The 24,423-nt window shown below is 34.3% G+C and overlaps 3 protein-coding genes across 10 annotated transcripts; all 3 read left to right on the top strand.

The window, feature by feature from the left end:
• Positions 1-1,624: 1,624 nt before the first annotated feature.
• Positions 1,625-7,206, top strand: LOC120076315 (U-box domain-containing protein 35-like). Of its 4 annotated transcripts, none has more exons than XM_039030082.1 (10): positions 1,625-2,159; positions 2,712-2,830; positions 2,998-3,119; positions 3,428-3,633; positions 3,764-3,821; positions 4,025-4,328; positions 4,606-4,707; positions 4,778-5,206; positions 5,297-6,043; positions 6,816-7,206. In XM_039030082.1, exons 1-10 carry the CDS (start codon positions 1,949-1,951, stop codon positions 6,879-6,881), a joined length of 2,364 nt encoding a protein of 787 aa, XP_038886010.1. In that variant the 5' UTR covers positions 1,625-1,948; the 3' UTR covers positions 6,882-7,206. The 4 variants fall into 4 exon arrangements, with proteins under 4 accessions (XP_038886010.1, XP_038886008.1, XP_038886007.1 ...); XM_039030080.1 differs by having other exon boundaries at positions 5,297-6,056; positions 6,684-7,206; XM_039030079.1 differs by having other exon boundaries at positions 5,297-6,058.
• Positions 7,207-9,001: 1,795 nt separating this feature from the next.
• On the top strand, positions 9,002-13,819 carry LOC120076801 (UDP-galactose/UDP-glucose transporter 7). Of its 4 annotated transcripts, none has more exons than XM_039030719.1 (8): positions 9,002-9,148; positions 9,486-9,656; positions 9,751-9,856; positions 9,941-10,186; positions 10,881-10,991; positions 11,714-11,872; positions 13,224-13,367; positions 13,468-13,819. In XM_039030719.1, the coding sequence occupies exons 2-8, from the start codon at positions 9,616-9,618 to the stop codon at positions 13,612-13,614; spliced, it is 954 nt and encodes a 317-aa protein (XP_038886647.1). In that variant the 5' UTR covers positions 9,002-9,148; positions 9,486-9,615; the 3' UTR covers positions 13,615-13,819. The 4 variants fall into 4 exon arrangements, with proteins under 4 accessions (XP_038886647.1, XP_038886649.1, XP_038886648.1 ...); XM_039030721.1 differs by lacking the exon at positions 9,002-9,148 and adding an exon at positions 9,159-9,412 and having other exon boundaries at positions 9,607-9,656; XM_039030720.1 differs by lacking the exon at positions 9,002-9,148 and adding an exon at positions 9,160-9,412 and having other exon boundaries at positions 9,545-9,656.
• Positions 13,820-20,774: 6,955 nt separating this feature from the next.
• On the top strand, positions 20,775-24,058 carry LOC120076825 (trifunctional UDP-glucose 4,6-dehydratase/UDP-4-keto-6-deoxy-D-glucose 3,5-epimerase/UDP-4-keto-L-rhamnose-reductase RHM2-like). Of its 2 annotated transcripts, none has more exons than XM_039030757.1 (3): positions 20,775-20,914; positions 21,252-22,891; positions 23,476-24,058. In XM_039030757.1, exons 2-3 carry the CDS (start codon positions 21,323-21,325, stop codon positions 23,917-23,919), a joined length of 2,013 nt encoding a protein of 670 aa, XP_038886685.1. In that variant the 5' UTR covers positions 20,775-20,914; positions 21,252-21,322; the 3' UTR covers positions 23,920-24,058. The 2 variants fall into 2 exon arrangements, with proteins under 2 accessions (XP_038886685.1, XP_038886684.1); XM_039030756.1 differs by having other exon boundaries at positions 20,788-20,914; positions 21,245-22,891.
• Positions 24,059-24,423: the final 365 nt, after the last annotated feature.

Raw genomic sequence — 24,423 nt, 5'->3', positions numbered from 1 at the left:
TTTTCTAATTTAAAATATCATATAATTATTTAAGATAACAATAAAAAATTATTTTACATATCTTTCAAATCTATTCTAAAAATTTGAGACTAAAAAAGTATACTTTGAAAAGACAAGGACTGGATGCACTCATTCTTAGAACCTAATAGAATTACAAAGCTACATTTTGAAAACTCATAAACCAAATATACGTATTCTTCAAAATTCCATGACTAAAAAATGTATATTTTAAAATCTTAGGGGACGTTTTGGCCCAAGTTAGAGGGTAGAAGAGCTATTATATTCCATCCAATGTTCGGGCTTTCTATTACAATATTTGAAATTCTCAATTATTATAACCCACACTTAACTATAGCAAAACTATTTAAAAACCTCCATTGGTTAGAGTGTTTACTATTTTGTAATACTCATTTCATAATATTATAAGGGAAATTATTTCAAATGGTAAAACTATTGAAAATATTTATAAGATATAACAAAATTTTAAAATTATCAATGATAGATGCTGATAGACATTAATAGACTTCTATTAGTATTTATCAATATCACTCATAGACTATCATTGATAGTTCTAAAATTTTGCTATATTTTATAAATATTTTTATTTATTTTTCTATATTTAAAAACAATTGACTAAATTACACAAACTATTTTAACCATAGCTGTAATAACCAATTGGTACTCCAAAAACCTTTAAGAATTAAAACACAACGACTAATTATAATAACAACAACAATAATAATAATTATTATTATTAAAAAAAGTGATAGAAGATGGTAATCCACATATTCAAAGAGCAAAGGAAGATACTACTAATATTATTATTATTATAATTAAAAAAAAAGTGATAGAAGATGGTAATCCACATATTCAAAGAGCAAAGGAAGATACTACTAATATTATTATTATTATAATTAAAAAAAAAGTGATAGAAGATGTCAATCCACATAGTCGAAAAGCAAAAAGAGATAACAGTCTAAAATTCTATTTTGGTTATTGAACTTTGAATCTTATTCTAATTTGATTTCTAAAATTTCAAAAACGTCAACTTTAGTCTCTAAACTTCTAAAAAATGTTTATTTTGGTCCCCGCTATTAAGATTTTATTAGCTCTTAAACATAATGGTGAAATGAATTATATTTTGGATTACTAGGCTGTCAAATAAGTTAGTATTACTAAAAATCTAGGGTTTCAATTTTAAATTAGGTAGTAAAGTGATTTTCTATAAGAGATCTTAAGTCACTATGCATCCAATATTTTGGTCATTCACTATTTTGATACGTGGGTTGTAGATACTTTACTTTACTTTTATTTTGCTGAACTGCAATTTCATTCATAAACATATTTGATCTTTAAAAAGTTAATATAATCTTAACAACAAAGACCAAAATAATCATTTGTTAAAAGTTTGGGGATTAAAACGGACGTTTTTTAAAATTTAGGGGTCAAAATAAAATAAGATAAAAAATTTATAGACCAAAATAGAATTTAAACTAAGATAATACCATTTACCCATTCAATAATAATAAAAAAGAAAAAAAGAAAAAAGAAAAAAGAAAAAAATCCCACCTGGATGAACGTCCCACGAGTTGGCTTAAAAGTTGTCAAAAATTCCCAATGAAACAGAACCACCAATACAAACAGAACCCGGAAATCATGCTTCTCGCTCGAATTCCAGATGCCTCTCAGCTTTTATTTTTGGAACAACCAACCTTCTTCTTCCTCAACGAATCAAAATTTTCCTCCTTAATCGTCCAAGCCCCCACACCCACAGAGAGAGAAGAAAGAAGAAGAAGCAACCCAGAGAGAGAGCTTGGTTGCTTCTTGCTTTTGTGGGAAAAACAAGGGATTAAGATCAAAAGGGCTTGTTCTTCTCCTCCTCCTTTCTCTCTCTCTCTCTGCTTTTTTGGGTACCTCTTTTTCTTTTTCTCTAGATTTTTTCAGGGAAATGTGGAATCAGAAGCAATCCATTGGTAAGGAAAGGAAAGAGCTGTCCACAGCCAATCAATTGGTGGGAATCGCCATTGATAAGGATAAAGGAAGTCAAGTTGCTCTCAAATGGGCCACTGAGAATCTCCTGGGAAAGGGCCAAACTGCCATTCTCATCCATGTTAAACTCAAATCTTCTTCCTATCCTGGCTCTTCTATGGCTTCCCCTAGTAAGTTAAATGTTTGAGAAACAATATATTGACATGTTATTGTTTAATTCCCACCTTGCAATTGTTCAAACCCTTTTATTTACATGGTGGTCACCTACTTAAAATTTATTATTTTACGAGTTTTCTTAACATTCAAATGTTGTAAGATTAGACCTTGAGATTAATCAAGGTGTGCGTAAGCTGGTCTCTCACAAATATATATAAAATTGTTAACCCTTTTATTTATCAGAACTTGCATTTTCAATATCAGATAAAACTCTAACAAAAGGTATAAAGGGGGGAAATTGTGGTTATGTAATGTTGGAATATATATGGGTAGAAGGGGGAAAATGTATGATTTGAGGGGATGGGGAAATTCGAGTCATGTTAGAACATTCATGGATGAATGTGGAAAAAGGTATTGGGTTGACCTTGAGGTTATAAGCATCATTATTTGACTGAGTGGAATTGTGGAAATTACTTGAGGTTATAAAAATCAGTATGCTATGTTCTTCAAATTTAGAATCTAGTTAGCTTCCATGAATGTCAAATTACCATACCTTTTGGGTGCAGAGGTGATGTCAGCATCTGACACTGGCAATGGCAATGGCAATGTTATGGTAAGCAAGGATGTTGATCCAAGCACAAGGGATTTGTTCCTTCCTTTTCGCTGCTTCTGTACGCGTAAAGATGTAGGTTCTTCACTTCCTTTTTTATGTTAAATGAAGCAATACCTTAAAAGTACAATGGATCTTGACATGGATATTAGAGAACCATGCAAATTAAAAGAAGAAAAATAAAAATCAAGCTGTGTTTTGGAGTATTCTCATCATTAATTTATCTTGTTTTCTTGCATTAGATATTCTGCAAAGACATCATAGTTGAAGATTTAGATGTTGCAAAAGCGTTGATCGAATACGTCACTCAGGCTGGAATTGAGAATTTGGTTGTCGGTTCCACGTCTAAAAGTGGCTTCTTGAGGTTTGTAGTTAGTTTTGTAAATACTTCGCCCTCACAAAAGATCTAAAGCTCGTGTGTTAATGTTGTTCTCATTTCTTATCTTTTATTTCCAAACTTATGTAAGCAATTTTGGAATCATTTCTTTAAAGTGTGAACCTAGAACATAGAGACTAAATATTTATATTTCTCAAAGCTGGAAATAAGAAATAGGAAATGAGAAATAGAAAAAGTTACCAAACGACCCCTCAAAACACTTTGTTTTATTTGTTCGAATTTGAATGGAATTCAATTGCCTTTCTTGGCGGTTTTCTTATACAATTTTGCCTCAGAAGATTCAAGACAACAGATATTCCAGGCAGTGTTGTCAAAGGAGCACCAGATTTCTGCAATGTTTATGTCATATCAAGAGGGAAAATCCAAACCATGCGATCAGCCTCACGTCCTGCTCCCGCTTCGTCTCCTCTACGAAATTTGTTGCTGAGCCAAGCTGGTATCAAATCAAATTCAGCAGAGTCACCAGTTCCTCAGATTCAAAGTATGAGTTCAATTTTTTCCTGTCATGTCGTAACACATTTTCTTCTTTTCTTTTCTTTTTTCCCCTCCTCTTTTTAGTACACTTCACCTCTACCATGATTTGCCTTAATAACCAGTCTATACTTAACTAGGACCTGAAAAGCCTCCCCTTGAAGCAGCACGTAGATCTCAGGACAACATCGAGTTCAGGTCAGCAACATGTTATACTAATTGTTCTTGTGACATCTTAATGAGTTCAATATATTTTTCTTGGTGAGGGTAGAACATTGACAGTGATCAAAGGAATGTAAAGGAGAAACTTGGATATGAATAACGTTATTGAACTCACATTGGCTTCTTTCTAATTAGTAGTCTGTTTTGAGGGTTATTAAGCGAATTGCCTTTTGGAGCAGGTCGCCGTTCACTAGGAAAGGCTACAATGGAAAAATGCCGGGGGAAGTCAGTGTGCCAGATTCTGATATTTCTTTCGTTAGCTCGGGAAGGCCGAGTGTTGACCGATTATTCCCTACATTGTTTGACAACAACCTGGATACAGGAAGGGTTCCCCCACGATTGTCCAGTGGCACCGATGCCGATATATATAATAGCTTCGAATCACAGCCATTTGGACGCAAATCATTGGATGTAAACTATCCACCTGAATTTTTATCAGTATTCTCAGAAGGTGACAGATTGTCCACTTCATCACAGAGTATGGTAAGTGTTGGATTATATTATTAAATTATGTTTATTTGATTGATTGAGTTAGGAATATCTTGTGTTTTAACTAAAGTTCATTTCAGAGCAGATTATTGTTTACTTTTACTTTTTTAGTGTAAATAGGTCCTTACTCTGAGTTTATAGGTTAAACATTCTTTCTATCAATGAAAAGGTCTGATTTGATTCTCATCCACTTCACCAGCTGGTAAAGAAAATGAAATTGTTGTAGACTACAGAAGCTATGAGGCTGAGTTTTATATGTTGATCACTACAGGAAGAAGTAGAGGCTGAAATGAGGAGGCTGAAGCTGGAACTAAAGCAAACCATGGAAATGTATAGCACAGCATGCAAGGAAGCACTAACAGCTAAACAAAAGGTAGAAGAAATTGTATTTTTGTATGGAAATAGTTTAGAAGTTTAAAAAAAACTCTTCACATGTGCTGCAGGCAATAGAGCTTCAGCGATGGAAGTCCGAGGAAGAACGGAGAATAGAGGAGGCAAGACTTGCAGAGGAAGCGGCATTAGCAATGGTTGAACAGGAAAAGGCGAAGTCTCGAGCTGCTATTGAGGCTGCTGAAGCAGCTAAAAGGATCGCTGAGTTGGAAGCACAGAAGAGAATTAATGCAGAAAAAAAAGCATTCAAGGAAGCAGAAGAGAAGAAGAAGGCATTAGATGCTTTGGCAAACAATGATGTCCGGTATCGGAAGTACTCAATCGACGAAATTGAAACTGCTACCGAGTTCTTTTCAGAATCTTTAAAGATTGGAGAGGGAGGTTATGGGCCTGTTTATAAAGGTTATTTGGACCACACACCAGTTGCAATTAAGGTCTTACGTCCGGATGCGGCTCAAGGAAGATCACAGTTCCAGCAAGAGGTGAGGAACCTAACATTATTCTATACAGATTCTTCATATGATTTTTGTTAGCACATATTCTATTAAACTTGCTTCTGGCATCGCATTTAGGTCGAAGTCCTAAGCTGCATACGACATCCTAACATGGTTCTTCTCCTTGGAGCATGCCCTGAGTATGGCTGCTTGGTCTATGAGTTCATGGCACATGGTAGCTTGGATGACTGCCTCTTTCGCCGGAGAGAAAACTCAAAACCTCTTTCTTGGCAACGTAGATTCAAAATTGCAGCTGAAATTGGCACTGCCTTATTGTTCCTCCACCAGACTAAGCCTGAGCCTCTTGTGCACCGTGATTTGAAACCAGCCAACATCTTGCTTGATCGTAATTATGTTAGCAAGATTAGCGACGTTGGTTTGGCCAGGCTTGTTCCCCCATCTGTAGCAGACAGTGTGACACAATATAGAATGACCTCAACTGCTGGCACATTCTGTTATATCGATCCTGAGTATCAACAAACTGGCATGCTTGGTGTAAAGTCCGACGTATATTCATTGGGAATTATGTTTTTGCAGTTGATTACAGCAAGGGCACCCATGGGATTGACTCACCATGTGGGAAGAGCTATTGAGAAAGGGACTTTGTCTGAAATTCTTGATCCATCCGTTACCGATTGGCCAGCTGAAGAAACATTATGCTTTGCAGAGTTGGCGTTAAAATGTGCAGAGTTGAGAAGGAAAGACCGACCTGATCTTGGTAAGGTTGTTCTCCCAGAACTGATCAGATTTCAATCGCTAGCCGAAGCGAGCATGTACGCACCGGTGACGGATGGTGTTAGCAGCCCTGTGTTCAGCCACAATCAGGTTTCTATGAGAAGAGTAAGCTAAAGAAATTCATGATCTAGCATCTCAAAACTTAAAATTGCAGATCTTAGATTTCATTTCTTATTATGATGCTACTTTCCCTTTGCAATTTGGATTGTTTTCTTTTCCCTCATTCTCATGTATACATGTTTTTTGATCTCGAGCGATGAATCTGGTAGCAAGCGCTTTGAATATTTGGAGATATCGTTTTGGATTCAACCCTCCCAAGTTGAAAACTAAAAAATTAAAATCTCAGGTTCTCTTGAAGTTGTCCTTAATCTGAGCGAAGCCTATCTAAAGGATTAGTGGGGTGGGTCGTGAGCATTATGTTAAGAGTGGGGCCTCAAGATCTTGGTGATAATATTAGATTACAGTAGAGGGGGTGGGATATTCGAACCATAGACCTCTTGATTGCTAACTCATACTATAAACTAGTTGAGCTATGTTTGCTTTGACAGTTATTGAATATACTAGTTAAAAATACATGCTCTTTAACTAATTCTCTACTATGGCAACATGGTTTATGACACAATGCATGTTTTTCCACTGAAAAATCTTTAACAATCTCATGAATATTTTCATATCACAACTACTTTAGAAGAATTCAACTGCTCCTCCCTTCTTGTTGATCGTATGGTACGAGACGGCGAATGTTTTTCCTCACAATCTGGCGATAGCCTTGGAGTCTTATCGCGCTCGGTGTCATAGTAAAATCACAACTACTTAAAAAGAATTCAATTGCTCCTAACTTCTTGTTGATCATATGGTACAGGACGGCGAATGTTTTTCCTCACAATCTGGCGATAGCCTTGGAGTATTATCGCGCTCGGTGTCGTAGTAAAATCTTCTTTTCCAAAAGCAGATGTCTGAGGATCTCCATATGGCCAGGAAAGCCATAAATTTTTGTAGATAATTTAGTGTCCATAAGTAGCATCTCTAATGCCCAAAGCTGTAAGAAATGTCTCTTCCATGCCTGTTATAAATTTAGATCAGCCTATTCATTTTACTTCTTTTCCCTTTCACTTTCCTTAACATGTTATGTATGTTGTATTTGGATACTTTCATTTGTATATAATAGGTATCAGATATGTAAAAAGTTACATCAAATGCAGCTGCAAGATATTAATTACTTTCAAGCTCTTGTGAAACCCAGATTTATCAAAGATGCTACTTGTGGATGCTCCCACTCCTATTAATTCCAATTCTATGATAGCAAAACCTTTTCAAAGAAATTTGTTAGTTTGATACATCTCTAGTTAGCTTTGTTAAAGTTCATAATTAAGATCATGTTTGAAAACGATTCGATTTTGAAATTTGAGTTTTTATATACTATTTGTACCTATTTGATTTCTTTGTTTTGTTATATATTTTTTGGGTGTGTTTTTAAAAATCAAACCAAGCTTTGAAAACTAAAAAAAGTTAGTTCATAAAAACTTTTCCGTGATAGTTAAGAATGATGAAACCAATAATAAAATGATCATAAAAAGCGAGCATAGTTTTAGAAAAATTGAAACCGAAGTAGACATCTTAATTAATTTCATCAGACATTTGTAGAGATGTTCAATTTTCTCCGTCCCCATCCCCGCCCCTACCCCCGCTCCGTTTCTCGTCCCCGTCCCGATTAACTTCTACATATTTATTTAGTATAGTTATCTAATGTCTTTTAACTTTCAAATTTGATTATTTATAGGGAAAGATAATGAATATGTTTAAATTGAATATTTAAATTTAGATTACATAGGTGAATAATTTGATTTACGTTTATTTCTTTCTACTAAAAAAACTAATTAGCTTTTTTTAGGCCAAAATTTGAGTAATTTATCTTTAAATTCAAATTGTCATATAAAACTAATCATAATAAACAATTTAATAATAAACAATTTAGTGATGAAGTTAATTATTTAATTAAAATTTATTAACATTAATGATTAAAATTGATTGGTTTTTTACAAAAAAAAAAAAGTAACGGGAAAAAATTTCCCGCGGGGAACCCGATCCCTGCGAATTCCTCGCTAGGAATCCCCGTGTGGATTTCACGGGATGGGGAATGAAATGGGGAGCGGGGACGGGGATGGAGAATGGCATCCTCGGCCCCGCCCCGTCCCGTGTACATCTCTAGACATTTGTCTCACTTATACAACATTTCATTACGAAGAAATATATAAAATCTTAATATTGTGGATAGTTCATTATTTTTTTGATATGATGAGTTAACATCAAGGTATTTGTTAGATGATATAATATTAAATTATTTTCATCCATCGATTTAAGTTTTTGCATCAATTAGCGATTTAAGATGGTATCAAAGTAGACAATATTATTTCCGCAAGTGAGGAGAGTGTTAATAGTTGTTGAGAGTTATGTTCTCTCCTATATTCTTAGTTGCATAGGTACTTAAAATTTTAATTTTGTACCTAGTTGGTTCTTAATATTTATTTATAAAAATTATCTAATAGAATTTTAAAGTGTTTATAATGGATCAATTAGGCACAAAATTTCTAATCTAATTTAACATTGATATTAAAAAAATGGTCTTTATTTTAAGTTTTTCTTTGTCACAAGTATGATATTAAAAATTTACACATTTTCATGAATTCAACATCGACATGAAAAAAATTACCATTATACTATAAAAAAATTATGGAACATAAAAAATCAACAAAATATTACTTTCAACGATATACGTAGTTGGATATTTGAAACTTTAATCTTTGATGTCATTTGCCATAGATATAATATAAATAGTATTTAAAAAACATAAAAATATTTTTTGATTTTTTTTCCTGTAATCATCCACCAAATAACACAACATTTTATAAATATATATATATATAATATTTGGTAAATTACTACAACCTCATCATTTTCCGTCCCATCCACACTTTAAAGTTCGGTAAGGAAAAAAGAGAGTCAATCTAAGAATAAAAAGGAAAAAAATGACAGAAAAAAACGAGTAAATTCAATCGAGACTTGAGAGGTTGAAAGTTGAATTGAAACTACCCTGAAATCTGAAGTTGAGAAAAAAGAGAGTAATGAGAGAGAGCAATCCCACGAGTTCCTCGTAAATGTTGATTCTTGATGTTGCGGCATCTAGCGACAAATTGGGTCTGAATCCAAATCCCATGGCTATGGCTTTTTCATTTTTTCCACTCTACGCTTCCTTTTCTCATCCAGCTGTTTCTTCCTTCCCTTTTTCCTATTGGGTTTCTCCCCATTTTTCTATACTCCTCAAATCCCCCTCTCTTTCTCGTTTCACTTTCTTGCTTTCACTCCCCATTTCCCAAATTTTTCCCTCTTCTTTCTTCTTCATCCCTCACAATTGATGATTTGTTTGTTCCCTTCAGTATGTAATTGACTGCAATTTCTCAGGTACATGATTCCTTCCCACTCATTTCGTTTCTGATTAGATCTTTCATCTCTCTCTCTTGAGAAAAACTTGCAGGGTGTTGATTTTGGTAATGGGTCTGAATCTGTTTTCCTCTTGGTGATTGAATGCTGAAGTTTTCTTTTGACCCACGGTGGTTGATTTGGGGAAGTTTTTGCTGTTTTGTTTTCTGATCTAGCCATCGAAAATGGATATTCTCGGTGACCCAGATAAGAATTCTTACCGAAGGTATTTCATAGAGTTGCTGCTGAATCTTTGAATACTTTGTTTTTGTTCTACCTTTACTAATAAAGTAATTGAGCGTGCTTGTTCTTTGTTTTAGTCTTGTAGCGGCTGTATCTTATGGAATTGCTTCGATGGCTATGGTTTTTCTGAACAAGGCTGTAATTATGCAGTACTCACACGCAATGACCCTTCTTACTCTGCAGGTAAATTTCTGCAATGGGATTGTTGTGTTGATTTATTATTTGTCTCTCCTTCTCTTGATCGTTTTTCATCTTTGTTTGTCTTAGCAAATGGCAACCACATTGCTCATTCACTTTGGTTGGAAAATGGGTTACGCGAAAGCCAAGGGGCTTGATATGCAAACAGCTAAGAGAATTCTTCCTGTCTCCGTGTTCTACAATGCAAATGTGGCGTTTGCTCTTGCTAGCTTGAAAGGGGTTAACATACCAATGTATATCGCCATTAAAAGACTCACTCCTCTTGCTGTTCTGATTGCGGGATTCTTTTCAGGAAAGAGAAGGCCTACGACACAGGTATTCATACCCCCGTTTGACAACCATTTTGTTTTTGTTTTCATGTTTACGATTACACTGGTTTCCTCACAATTTTTTTTTGGGTAAGCTTTACACCTTTAGCCAAATTTCAAAAATAAAACCAAAATTTTAAAAATTACTTTTTTAGTTTTCAAAATTTCGATTGGTTTTTGAACAATGTTTTCAAACTTAGGTAATGAAGCAAGAAAACTACACGTGGAAGTGTTGTTTATAGACTTCATTTTTATTAACAGAAAATAAAAAACAAAATGGTCATCATGCAGGCCTTAGTTTTCGCAAGTGCATACCTTGCATAACTTTGAAAATTGATGTCTCTTTGGCTGTGAAGATTTTCGTAATCATGACTCAGTATAGTATACTCTAGGCACGATGATTTATGTCCAAATTGAAATATTTAACGACATGTCGATATATCTATAAATTGGAAGGTTCGACATCGATATTAATGATTAAAGTATCATCTATTAATCCCAATATAAGTAACTTAATTTGAGAATAACAACAATTTAACTATTGATTTAAATAATTATATTTATAGAAATATCCATGGACATCAATATTTTATTGATATATATGTAAAATTTTAATAATGACATTAATATCAACGTCAATATTTTAATTTTTGCTTGTGTCTTAATTGTTTAACCAAGACAGTCCTTCATGTCAAATTCAGGTTATTTTTTCAGTAATCTTGACTGCTGCTGGGGTCCTTGTTGCTGCATTGGGAGATTTTTCATTTGACCTCATTGGTTATAGCATGGCCTTCACTTCTGTTTTCTTCCAGGTATGTTTTGAGTTGTACGTAGTTGCTGTCACTATGCTTTTGATAAGACTTAGATCGAGGTTTCCACTTGTGTTATAATTTATATGGGCGATGTCAGTTTATGGGTTCATAGGAAAATGAATTGGTTAGCAGTTTTTACTCAGGTCTTTATGAAAAGGGAGAATTATAAATAAAGGGGTGGTGAGCGTTGAAAGGTGACTATGGAGTATCCACCTTTGTGTTTTTCTTTTCCACAACATATGTGAAGAGTTCCTATCAGTTTTATCCTCAGAAGCGCGAAACTTGAATACTGGACACATCTTTGACACTTGTTAATGTAATGGATACTTTAAATACTAGTTGTGCAAAGTCAAAGTAGGTCATTTATTTGACATGCATTGAACATTTGTTAAAGTATAATAAATAGATACATATATAGCAAAATTAATAAATTTTGAGAGGGAAATACATCAAACCAAATTTGTAAGCGTACGAATGTATAAACTCATCGACTTTGGATTTCTTTCTGGCTTGAAAATAATTGTTTTAAAAAAATATATATTTTAATAAGCGTGTCCTTGGCTTATACGTGACTTGTGTTCTGGATTTTAGAAAACGATGCGTCGTCGTATCTGTGCTTCTTAGGTTTTATCCTTAGAAATGCTTATGAACGTCGAATGATTAAATGACTGAACAGTTGAATTCACACGTTTTGCTTTCCATCTTCTCGTCCTTCCTTGCAGACTATGTACCTTGTATTAGTGGAGAAGTCAGGTGCAGAGGATGGGCTTTCGTCTATTGAGATCATGTTTTACAACAGCTTTTTGTCCCTTCCATTTTTGTTGTTTCTGATTTTAGCTACGGGCGAATTCCCAAATTCTTTATCATTATTATTTGCAAAGGTCAGTTTCTCTTTAACCCGTTCAATTTTTTGTCGAATTCATTAGTTTATTCAAGTACAACAATTCTTTAGGAGGAATGCTAGACTGCTGGAATCTTTGTTGGTATTTTCATACCATGCTTTCTGTGCTTCCTTCTCTTTAAACGTGTGAAACAATTGATTGGGTATAACATTTATTGGTGCCTGCCTAAATTAGCATCTTTTGGCTGAAATGAGCCTTTTTTTCCCCCCTCCTGAAAGAGAAACTGAAAATGAGCTGCAATGCTCGATTCCAGTGCTTTTGTTGGCATGACCTACTGTTTTAACAGAACTGGGAGAGTCGAGTTGAAGTGGCTTTTAGAAATATTTGATGTATTATGTGCAGCTTAATCATTTGCTTGAGGTGAAATGTTTTGTAAATTTGGTCTATATCATCAATCCATTGTTTGAACGCTTTCTTGTGTGATGCAGAAGATTGATTTCAGATGAAACTTGAAACTATTGACAGGACATGTGCTGTTATTGCATATCTGATACCTCTCCGTTAGTATGGGTGCCTTCAGGGTGAATTGTGTCTTGTGGCAAGCTTTTTTTTGTGCGTTGAACTTTTAGAGGGGTGGAGAAGTCGTCAGAGGAGGTGTGTGAGGCGGTGATGTTAACGTGTCTCTGTGGGCTTCTGTTAATCGGATTCAACAATGGCTGGAAGAATAAATATCAAATAACCAACTGTTTTTCAAGATATAGAAGTAAACTAACCGATATATCCAAAACAAACAATCATAAGTTGGTCTAGTGAGTCAGTGACCGATAAGGGTCGTAGGTTTGATAGGAGACTTAGAGAATAAATTCATTCATGGTGATCATCCACTTAGGATTTAATATCCCGTGGGTTTCTTTGACACCCAAGTCTTGTAGGATCAAGTGGATTGTTCTTCGAAATTAGTCAAGGTACGTACAAGTTGGCCTAAGCACTCATAAATATATATTTTTTTAAAAAAACCGTTAATAGTTTTTGGAAGAATCTTTTGTGGGCTTGTCACTTTTGTATGCTCTGTACATTCTTTTATTATTATTTTTTCTTATGAAAGCTCGGTTTCTTATAAAATATGTTTTTATTAGATTCCGTGACATAAATATGACTTGCAAATTAATTAGAATTATAGATGAGGTTTTGCTTGAATGTAATGATTAATTGCTGCTGACTAAGAGTGAGTTTGAGATAATTTTGAAGTGATATCTAGGTTAAATTTGTTTGGTTACAATTTTTTATTAGATTTTCTTCTTTGACTTTATCATTAGCACAAAACCAATGTTCTAGTTTTTGTACTTGCAAGCTTATAATTACAATGTTATTGTTTTTCAATATTTTGCAGAGTAATTCATTCTCCTTTTTGGTTCTCTTCCTCCTTTCATTGGTGATGGGGATTGTTCTCAACTTCACAATGTTCTTATGTACCATAGTAAACTCCGCCCTAACAACAACAATCGTCGGAGTCCTCAAAGGCGTTGGATCGACGGTAAGCATTCCCTCTTTCTAGACTATGTTTATCTTTCTTTGTAGCCAATGAGTTCTGTTACCGTAAACGAAGCTCACGTTTTCGTTCTTTTGTTCCTCAGACCCTCGGGTTTGTTATATTGGGGGGCGTGGAAGTGCACGCTTTGAATGTGACAGGCTTGGTTATCAACACGGCTGGAGGAGTATGGTATTCGTATGCCAAATATCAACAAAAGAAGAACAAACCACCAAAGTTAACATCGACGTAGAGGCTCGCCGTAAGTAAAGTAGTAGTCGTATAGTAAGAATTAAAGTTGGTGGCAAAAAAGATATCTAGGTTGCATTTCTGCTTCATATTACAGCGTTTGTGATTCATTTGTCAATTAAGAATATAGATAATTTAAGCAAAGTTTTTGAATTCGGAATAATTTTACTGAAATTTGCTATACTTGAGCGTTGAAACTTACATAAGAAGTTTGATATCTGAATCTCTTAGCAACTACGAATCTGATTCGAATTCCCCTATTCGTATTAAAAACAAAATTTCGTAATGGGTGATGGTTAGAATTAATTCTCACATCGAAGGAAAGTGACATCTAATTAATTTTTTTTTTAATTTCTTCAAAAAATTTTTAAAAATGGAAAAGAATGTCAAGTTTTCTTATTTTAGATAACATTGTTCTCCTCAAAACTTTGTTGAATAACGAAGTATTGTGTGTTGTAAGATTATTGTTAACCCAATTTAAAATTAATCAGCAATTAGATTGAAAAATTTTAATATTTAAGCAACTAATTGTAATTTCTTAAGGACTAAAACATTTTTATATTTATTTATTATTTTATGAATAGTTGGTTACAACTACGGTATTAAATTTTCATCTACATTTCACATATTCATGTGTTCAATATCGACAAAAGGGGTGAATTGACATTCTTATTATATCATATAAAAATGGTAAAATGTAGCCTAAATGTGTAAAGTGACTCTTATGTTATAATCATGGTTTAAAATTTCAGTATGGAGATCTATTTTTTTCCGAATTTTTTGAAAATTTGAGGTTATTTATTTATTTTTTTAAGCATATCTCAAGGGAAGTGGAATGAAAGTTTTTTTTTTTTTTAATATTTTTTCCTTTTCTTTTACCATACAAAATCCTTATCTTAAAAAAACCACATATTTTTATTCAAATATTTTCTATCGAATTTTCATCTCACTCAAACTTGAATAATGTGAGTTCTCTGATATTCTTTGCATTTTCTCTCAAGTTTTATCCCCTTGTAGAGTTTTCTTTTTCTTATTTTTTTCATTATGTTTTGTTATGTTTAATTTTATGATTTTTCTATTCTTATTATGTTATGTTTGTTAGTTTGGTGCCACAATTTTTCATTTTTGTATCCACTACATTTTATAATAAACAATTTACTATTATTTTATATACAAATATTTTATGTCATCTAATTTTGTAATTAATTTCCAATGTTTGATATTATTTTGTAATTAAATTATAGTCTAATTCGGCCACAGTCAAAATTTCATTAATTAATTATAACATTTTCCATAAAAGTTTCTGAAATTTCCATAAAATCGAGACCTTTATATTTCCATCGACATCGATATTTTGAACCTTGGTTATAACATGTATTTTAACTCATTTAAAAATTGTAAAATACTAATTATTAATTTAGATATATTTATTAAATTTTGTTTTTGATAAATTCAAGAAAAACTATCTTTTTAGTTTTTAAGAAGTGTTTGTCTCACCAACATGAGTTGAGTTGAGTTGGTATTTGGTCCACCAACTTTAAATGTTGGTGAAGTTAAGTTGGTATATGTCTCTTCTTCCAATGTTTTTAATTGCCCACCCATCGACCACTGTCACACTCTAGGAACTAACTCCAAGCTTCGACAACCACCTCTGATGAAAACTCCAACGACCAACTCTGGGCTCCGACAACCACCTCGATGACAACTCCAGCGATAAAATCCGGCTTCGAAAACCACCTCCGATGACAATTGCAACAACTAACTTTGAGCTTTTACAACCTTCACGTGACCAACTTTGGTAACCAATTCCAGGCTCTGGCAACCACCTTTGGTGACCCAACTTCGATGACCAATTTCAAGCTTTGGCAACAAACTCTGATGACCAACTCCGACAATCATTTTCGTAGGCTTGACAACCACCTTCGATGTAAACCCTCGAAATTTCACCTAAGTAAATTAGGTTAGAACTTGGATAATAAGGATGTTTAAAGAGGAATAGAAGAGGAGGAAAATGCCAGAAGTGTTTAAAACTAGATTTTAATGGCTAAAACATAAGTTGTAAGTAAGTGAAGTAAAGAGGACAAAAATTTGGCTAAATGTGGGGAACCATGCATTAATGCCATGTGTTGGGTGAGGGCTTGGGAAGCAATGACTTTGTCATTTGGAGTTTAGGCGATGACCTTGTCATTGGGGGAGTTTAGATTGTTGGTTAAGGGTAGAGGGAAGGCGTTGAGGTTAATGGACGCATGAAGGATGCGACCCCAAGGGATTCTTTGAGGTTATGTGTGAATAGATGGTGGTCGAGCCCTTGCCAAGTGCTAGAAATGGTAGGGTGTGTGACAACCAAGTGATTCGAGGTTAGTTGAATGCATGTGAAGGGCGAGGCAAGTTCGTTGCGATGAAGCCATGTGATGGCTAAGCCCATCTTGAGGTTAGGAAAGCCTCATGGACGCATGTGACAAGGACGACCTAGGCGAAGAGACTTGGTGTTGGATTGTGTTGATGAAGAGACCATGCGACGACCTAAGTGTGGATGATGAGTGCATAGGGAGATGTGTTAGCCGAAGAGGGTATGCGTCAAGGAGAGCCATGCATGGAAAGAAGTGTAAGACCAAGGAGAAACATGTGATGGTCTTGAGGTTAGCATGGGTACAAGGAAGAGCCATGCATTGGACAAGGCCATGCGGTCAAGAGGGGTATGCGACCATAGGAAGGGATATGCATTGACAAGGAGTGGTTTAGAGAGCATGGTTAGATTAACAGCTAATTCGGACAAGTGGCTAATCAAGGGTAATTTGAGCTTAAACAAGGGTGAGGTGGATGCACAAAGAGACATGCAAAGGGGAGGATGTGCGTTGGCCTGAGGAGATGAGGACACTTTAGGGCAGATGTGTCAAGGAGAGACATTGGAAATGCAAGGAGAAGGCACCTGGACATGCAAGAAGGTGGAAGTGTCAAGAATTGGGCGACTTTGGACGCCTATAAATAGGGTACCTTGAGGGAGTTAGTTTTCACAAATTACTCGTACAAATTAAGTGAGATTAGTGTGAGAGTGTCCAAAAGAGAGTGTAGTTGGTGACCCTAGGCTGCCATTAAGTTTGGAGTTGTGAAGAGGGAGGAATCTGCGTTAGAAGACAAAAGGGCAGCTGGAGCGTAGGGCATGTGCCAATGTCCTCGACCTGACGCCCAGCGCATACGCGTGCGCCCTGCTTCTGTCACACAGTATACGGATGCCCATCGCCAGGCGCGTAGATGCCCGTTAGTATGCACGACCGCGCAGCTGAACGTCCCAGCGCACGCTTGTGTGCGTCACACCGTCTAGCCCTCACGCATGCAATCGCCCAGCGTTGTGTCACGTCCACCCTGTGCGAGGCCTGACGCTCAGCAACACCCGTATGTACACTGCAATGCCCAACCTTGCAGCCACAACACCTATCAGTCTACAAAATAACCTCAATAAACTGTGTTTGGAAAGTTAGGCTTATTTTTAGGAATTTTAAAGTAGGTAAGCTGATTATTTTAATTTAAGGTTATTTTTAAGACTAAAACGAAATTATTGGAGGAACTTTGAACTAATGTGAAATTCAAAGAATCCGGATTAGGAGCTGTTCTAGGAGAATTCCTGAGGAAATAATAAGAGGACTGTGAGTGGTTTTGATTATTTTCGTATGTTTGAATTATATATATATGCTATTATATATGTGTGTAAAGTTTAAAAAATTGACATGATCAGGAAATGTGTTTTTTTGGATTTTATTGGTTGATGTGATTCTTGTTATTTTGTTTGTTGTGATTTGCATTGGAAACTGGGATTGTACCCTAGAAAATTGTTAATGTGTCTATAGCATGTCTAACGGGATATTGTCGACATGTGCACATTCAACAGGCTATAAGGGTATTGGGATTGTTTCCACATCATTTATATTGAGAATTCACGGGTATACTCGGTGAAATACATGATCATGCCAAAGATATCCAGTTACCAGGTTGGAAGGGTTACATTCTTATGTGTGATGATTACTTGAGTGTAAAATTGGTGTCCCAAAAATGTTTTCCTAAAACAAAACTTATTTTTATTTAAGATTTGTCATTCACTAGGTTTGTTAGCTCATATTTTCCATTCTTTTATTCCTCTCCCCCCAGGTAGGATATTCTGGGAAAAGCCACCCAAGGTTTGGAATTGCTACTACTCTCTCACAGAGCGAGACTCGGATTGAGTTATCTTTGAAAGTCATTAGGATTGTTAAAGTTAATATTGTGTAATAGTATGAACCTTTGTAATTATTCATAAAAATTAATTAAGACTCATATATATTAGCTATCTATAGTGATGAAAGTTGAGCAGTTGATATCACAAGGGTGGTGTCAGCTGTTTTCACATCTTCTTTCGGGTCTGGAGGACAAGGCTCGAGAGTGGTGTGATATCCGACTACACACTATGTTGGAAATCACCTTGGATGACCACCTTTGAGCGAGTAACTTGGAGGACTAACTCGGAGCTTCGACAACCACCTCCGACAACAAACTCTGACAACCAACTTCATCCACTAACTTTGGGCTTTGAAAACCACCTCTGACTATAAACTTCGGCAAAAATCATCTTTGATGAATAATTTCAACGAGCACCTTTGCCTGACCAACTCCGACCTTTGAAAACCACATTCGATGACAAACTTCGACGATAACTCCAATAGCACCTTCATGCGACCAACAACCACCTCCGACTACAAATTCCAACAAAAAACATTTTTGATAATCAACTTCGACAATCACTTTCGATTATTATAAGACTGATGACGGTGAAGTATGTTGTAGGGTTGTTGATTATATAAATAATAGTATTTTATCTACATTAACTATAATATTTATATGTAAAAATTTGTAAAAAAATATTTTTATTTAATTTAATTCACATATCAAATGAGCGTTAAGAATATCTAGATGAAAAGTATGTATGTAGTTGAAAAATATGTAACATATAACAAAAAAAATCATTAAAAAAATTCTTGGAACATTTTCTAGTAAGAATTAGTGAAAAAGGAGATTTGTTCTTTGATGATCCTCCAAATCTAGAGGAATTGAAAGGAAAATTGTTGAAAAAATGTGGTTTCATTCCATTGGTTGCTAAGATGATTGTGGAGATTTAATTAAAAGAAAATTCATGATAAAGTAAAAATATAAAGCAATAACAAATATAGAGCAAAAAAGAAGAAGATGGTAATGAAATTCAGGGAGAAAAATTAGGAATCAAAAGTTTTGATTTCTCTTTGGTTTCTTATTTTATTTAACCATATTTCTACAATAAATATAATGTGTTAATTGTTGTTCATTGCCCAAAAAAGAAATAAAGAAAAGCTTTCAAAATTAAAAGAAAATTTCAATCCATATTTATTCAAACAAAGATGGGTAGAATTGTCAAATAAAAAAGTTAAAAAAAAATAGTAATCATAAAAGCAGTTCAAAAAATTGGATAAGATATCCAGATATATGAACTCAACTCTGTACCCAAAATACATACATATAAACTCATACCATATAACTCTGCATCTCAAATCCACATATATGAACTCCACATACATATGAACGAGCTCCAAACAGCCTCTAAGTTTGAAGAATATATATGGTTTTTAAACATACTATTTTAGTCCTTAGTTGTTGAGAATAAGTTTAAAATGTCACTAAAAGTACATTTTTTTTATCGCTTTAAATTTATGACATTTTGAATTAGAAAAATAAGTTAAAAAATAACCATAGAGAGAAAAGTTAATGTTTCTAAATTATTTTTCTAATTTAAAATAATAAAAATTTATTATAGGAAAATTTTAAACCTATTTTTTAAAAGTTTGAAGATTAAAAAAAATATTTTGAAAATTTAAGAATCAAATTTATATATTTCTAAAAACTCAACAACCAAATTAACCTATACTTTAAAATTCAAAATTTTTCAAAAATTAAAATATTCACGACATCAACATTTTATGATATTTACATCATACCCCCTGCATTTCCGTGGAATCACATTTTAAACCTTAGGTAAGGTTAGGGATTGCGTTGGTTGAAGAAGAATAAAAGATACTTTGTAGAATCTCAGCGTTATAAAGCAACCAATCATAACTCTTTTCCTACGGAAAAAGAGAATAAAACTAATCAGAATATTTGCGTGAACGCCACATAATAAAACAAACTAACAAATAACCGATCCCGTAAAACTTCAACCCCCTATGTTGCGTCATTATTATTTCTTTATTTTTTTTTCATTTTTCGCAATATTAAAAACATTTTTAAATTAGGTTAGAAAATTAAATAAGATATTAACAAATACACCCTTTTTTTTAAAAAAAATAAATAAATAAAACAAGTTTCTAACCTCCCTAAAACTTATAAATAAAACAGTTATTAAACTAAATAATAATCAAATTCAACCACAGTAATTTATGAAAGTCTAAATCGAATCATTGACTTTTCACCATGTTATTTTAAACTTACTTATTAAAAAAATATATTAAACTGATTATATATTTTCTTAAATTTTAATTCAACATTTGATCGAATCATTGATCTTTAGAATATAATGAATAGAATTCATCATTTGATAATGTTTTTTTATACTGTTCCTTGATAAAATTTATATAGAGATGGATTATGAGAGTCTTATCAAGATATTATTTATGGGGTATCAATATCATTAAACTATTACAATAAAATGCTAACTTTTAAGTCCATAACTAAATTATAACTCTCTTTTATAATTTAACCTACTTTAGATCACATCTATTGTCAAAACTTCAAAACCATTACTCCAAACCAAATTTCTACAACAAAACCATAAATTTATATCCAAAATTTACACAGATATAATTTCTCAACTATTGAAATCTTCCCAAAATACTTTAAAACTATTTTAAGCAAACATTCCAAAATTTATATATATATATTAAAAAAAGAAACACTCATTAAAAAGAAATAAAAGAAATAAATAAAAGAAGATTAGGCAGATTTAATCGGTAGATTCACCACGTAACACTTGTTTTAGCCTTCTAATCACATAGTCAGAGATCTATTTAAATTTCTTAACAAACCATTACGATCCTCACGCTTCTCTTTCTCGCTTTTTTCTTTTTCTCCTTTTCTTTTTAATTAATATATATATATATATATATTATTATTATTACTATTATTATTATTTATTATTATTATTTGTTCTTGACCCATTTTTATCGCTCCATTTTCCATGTTTTCCCATAACTTTCCATGAATTTTCTCCTTCTTCAGCTCTCCTCCTTCAACCTCCATTCACCCTCAAAGTGAGTTCTCTTCTTAATCTGTTTTTATTTCTTGCATTGATCTTATTTTCTGTTGTTCTTTCTTCTTTAATTTCCTGACTTTGATTAAATGTGCGTTTGTTTATGATTACTGTGTAATTTTTCAAATGTGATGGATGAATCTGTTGTTCCTGTGTGTAGTTTGTAATCGATCGTTTTGGAATTTTTTTGGACTTCTGTTGTACTTTTTGTGTTACTTCTGGAATCGTTTCTTCGTTTTGTATGAATCAGCTTCATATTATTCGATTTCCTTTTCTTTATAGTTACTTGTTGTATTCGTTTTCCCTCTGTTTGTTTTGATCTGGTTTCAAGGATTCAGAGTTTCAAGGCTTGTTAGTGGTGATTTGTTGGAATAATCAACGAGGAGAAGAATAATAAAAAAAAGAAAAAATGGCACCAGTAACTGAGCCATATGCTCCGAGGAACATTCTCATCACAGGGGCAGCAGGTTTCATAGCCTCTCATGTCACTAACCGTTTGATAAAAAACTATCCCCATTATAAGATTGTCGCTCTTGACAAGCTAGATTACTGTTCCAGCATCAAGAACCTACGCCCTTCTCAGACCTCTCCCAATTTCCGATTCATAAAGGGGGATATCATCTCCGCCGATCTCATCAATTACCTCTTGGTTGCTGAAGAAATTGATACAATTATGCATTTCGCTGCACAAACACACGTCGACAATTCGTTTGGGAACTCGTTCGAGTTCACAAACAACAATATTTATGGTACTCATGTTCTTCTCGAGGCCTGCAAAGTCACTCAAAGGATCAAGAGGTTCATCCATGTCAGTACTGATGAGGTCTATGGTGAGACTGATTTAGAGACTGATATTGGGAATCCTGAGGCCTCACAGCTTCTTCCCACTAATCCTTACTCTGCAACTAAGGCAGGGGCTGAAATGTTGGTCATGGCTTATCATCGGTCTTATGGCCTTCCGACAATAACGACTCGAGGAAATAATGTCTATGGACCTAATCAATACCCTGAAAAGCTTATCCCAAAATTCATTCTCCTGGCCATGAAAGGTGAGAAGTTGCCAATTCATGGGAATGGCTCAAATGTGAGAAGCTATCTATACAGTGAGGATGTTGCTGAGGCATTTGAAGTGATTCTGCATAAGGGAGTGATTGGTCATGTTTACAATATTGGGACCAAAAAAGAGAGAAGAGTGTTGGATGTAGCAGGAGATATTTGTAAATTGTTTGGATCAACTCCTAAAGAAGCCATAGATTTTGTGCAAGACAGACCCTTCAATGACCAGAGGTATTTCTTGGATGACCAAAAGTTGAAGAAGCTGGGATGGCAAGAGAGCACACCATGGGAAGAAGGGCTGAAAAAGACAATGGACTGGTATATTCAAAACCCTGACTGGTGGGGCGATGTATCCGCCGCGCTTGACCCACACCCTCGAATCTCCGTAGCCACTCATTCCAATGAAGATTCCTGGTTTTTTCAGTATGGATTCTCAAGATTTACAAGAACATGCAGTGAGCTCAACAAAGACGGCGGTTTGCAGCGAGATCAGCGAAATCAGCAAGGTCTGAAGTTCTTGATATATGGACGAACTGGCTGGATAGGAGGTTTGCTAGGCAAATTGTGCAAAGAAAAGGGAATAGAATTCGCATATGGCAGCGGAAGATTGGAAGATAGAAGATCCTTAATTGAGGATATAAAGCAAGTGAGACCAACTCATGTGTTCAATTCTGCAGGGGTCACTGGAAGGCCTAATGTGGACTGGTGTGAATCACATAAGGTTGAAACTATAAGGGCAAATGTAGTTGGGACACTGACTCTTGCTGATGTTTGTAAGGAGCATAATCTCCTGTTGATGAACTTTGCAACTGGTTGCATTTTTGAATATGACAATGAGCATCCACTTGGATCAGGTGTTGGATTCAAGGAGGAAGATAAGCCAAATTTTATAGGTTCATTTTACTCCAAGACCAAGGCCATGGTAACAGTTCTTTTCTTTCTTTTGCCTTTTTAAGTTTTCCCTTTTAATATGATTTGCCTTGTCAAATGCATTGTCGATTGAATTGCGAGATTTATCATCATGTCATGTGAAAACATACAATTTACTGATAATTTGTCATAATATTTTGCTCAGTTCACTCCATAATTATTCTTCATATTAGACATTTTCAGACTCAAGAAGCAGTTTCCTTTGAGAAATGATTGATGCCCTGAACAGTTAATTGTTCTCTCAACTTTTGAAATTTTGTATAAGTTTCTATATTGTGAAAGTTCTGAAAATATGCAAATTAAACACACTTCAATGTGAATTTTATCTTAGAAACGAATCAAGGAGTTGGTTGTGTACCAGAGCATTACATTTTCTGTTTTATACTCGATTCTCTCGTTTCAGTCGTGGTTTTTCTGTATTGTTTTGTAAGTAGCCGTTTCAACCTGAAGAACAAGTCGAATGTTTTATATTTCTTTAACACTTTGCATTGAATCGAGCGAGGCCTACGGATGAAAATCCTAACTATCTTTTGCAAGGTATTGAAGCATTTTGTTGCAATGGCTCAATTTTTGCAGGTTGAGGAGCTGCTAAGAGAATATCCAAATGTGTGCACACTGAGAGTGAGAATGCCAATATCATCAGATCTAAGCAACCCCAGAAACTTCATCACCAAAATCAGCCGCTACAACAAAGTGGTGAACATTCCAAACAGCATGACGGTGCTGGACGAGCTGCTACCGATCTCCATTGAAATGGCAAAGAGGGACTGCAGAGGGATTTGGAACTTCACCAATCCAGGGGTTGTGAGCCACAATGAGATCTTGGAAATGTATAGGGAATACATAGACCCGAAATTCAAATGGGAGAATTTTGACTTGGAAGAACAAGCAAAGGTGATCGTGGCGCCGAGGAGTAACAATGAATTGGATGCTTCAAAGCTAAAGAAGGAGTTCCCTGAATTGTTGTCTATCAAAGAGTCCATTCTTAAGTTTGTTTTTGAGGCCAACAAGAAAACTTAGAACAAGAGACAGAAGAAGAGAAAAGGAAATTAAAACTGAGTGAGATTTTTTTCTTTATTTTTTCATTGAAGAAATTTTGTTTATGGAGGAATAGAGATAGTTTTGCTTTGGCATAATGGTTCAAACTTTACATTACTAACTCTTTACTGACATTATATTTCTGTATTTGTTAGGGGAGGGGATTCTTTTATATACATATGATCTTTCAAATTATTTATTCAAATAAAATTTCTTTTTTTGTTAAGGTGGTTTTAGTACTAGTATATATTTTAGATTCTTAAAGGACATGTTTACCCTTATCTATTTGGTTTTGAAAACTACAAATGGTTTGTTACATAATTGTTTCAATATTTTAAAGGTTTTTTTTTTATTCTACTCTGAATTTTTAGCGGCCTACTTTTATATTGTATTCTATTCAATTTCACAGTTTTGATTTAGATTTACTTATTTAAATGAATCTAATAGTTTTTGTTTGAGAAAAATACCTTTTTGATCCCTAGGTTT

Source organism: Benincasa hispida, chromosome 4, assembly GCF_009727055.1.
Source record: "Benincasa hispida cultivar B227 chromosome 4, ASM972705v1, whole genome shotgun sequence".
NCBI classification, from domain to species: domain Eukaryota; kingdom Viridiplantae; phylum Streptophyta; class Magnoliopsida; order Cucurbitales; family Cucurbitaceae; genus Benincasa; species Benincasa hispida.
The sequence above is the reverse complement of the archived record's forward strand: the minus strand, read 5'-3'. Positions and strand labels throughout refer to the sequence as shown.

Coding starts and splice junctions, on each gene's coding strand:
- LOC120076315 (XM_039030080.1), top strand. CDS start 1,949: ATGTGGAATCAGAAGCAATCCATTGGTAAGGAAAGGAAAGAGCTGTCC. Junction 4,708..4,777: donor CACTAACAGCTAAACAAAAG/GTAGAAGAAATT, acceptor CATGTGCTGCAG/GCAATAGAGCTTCAGCGATG. Junction 6,057..6,683: donor CAATCAGGTTTCTATGAGAA/GAGTAAGCTAAA, acceptor ATCGTATGGTAC/GAGACGGCGAATGTTTTTCC.
- LOC120076801 (XM_039030719.1), top strand. CDS start 9,616: ATGGATATTCTCGGTGACCCAGATAAGAATTCTTACCGAAG. Junction 9,857..9,940: donor TGACCCTTCTTACTCTGCAG/GTAAATTTCTGC, acceptor TGTTTGTCTTAG/CAAATGGCAACCACATTGCT. Junction 10,992..11,713: donor TCACTTCTGTTTTCTTCCAG/GTATGTTTTGAG, acceptor CCTTCCTTGCAG/ACTATGTACCTTGTATTAGT.
- LOC120076825 (XM_039030757.1), top strand. CDS start 21,323: ATGGCACCAGTAACTGAGCCATATGCTCCGAGGAACATTCTCATCACA. Junction 22,892..23,475: donor ACTCCAAGACCAAGGCCATG/GTAACAGTTCTT, acceptor CAATTTTTGCAG/GTTGAGGAGCTGCTAAGAGA.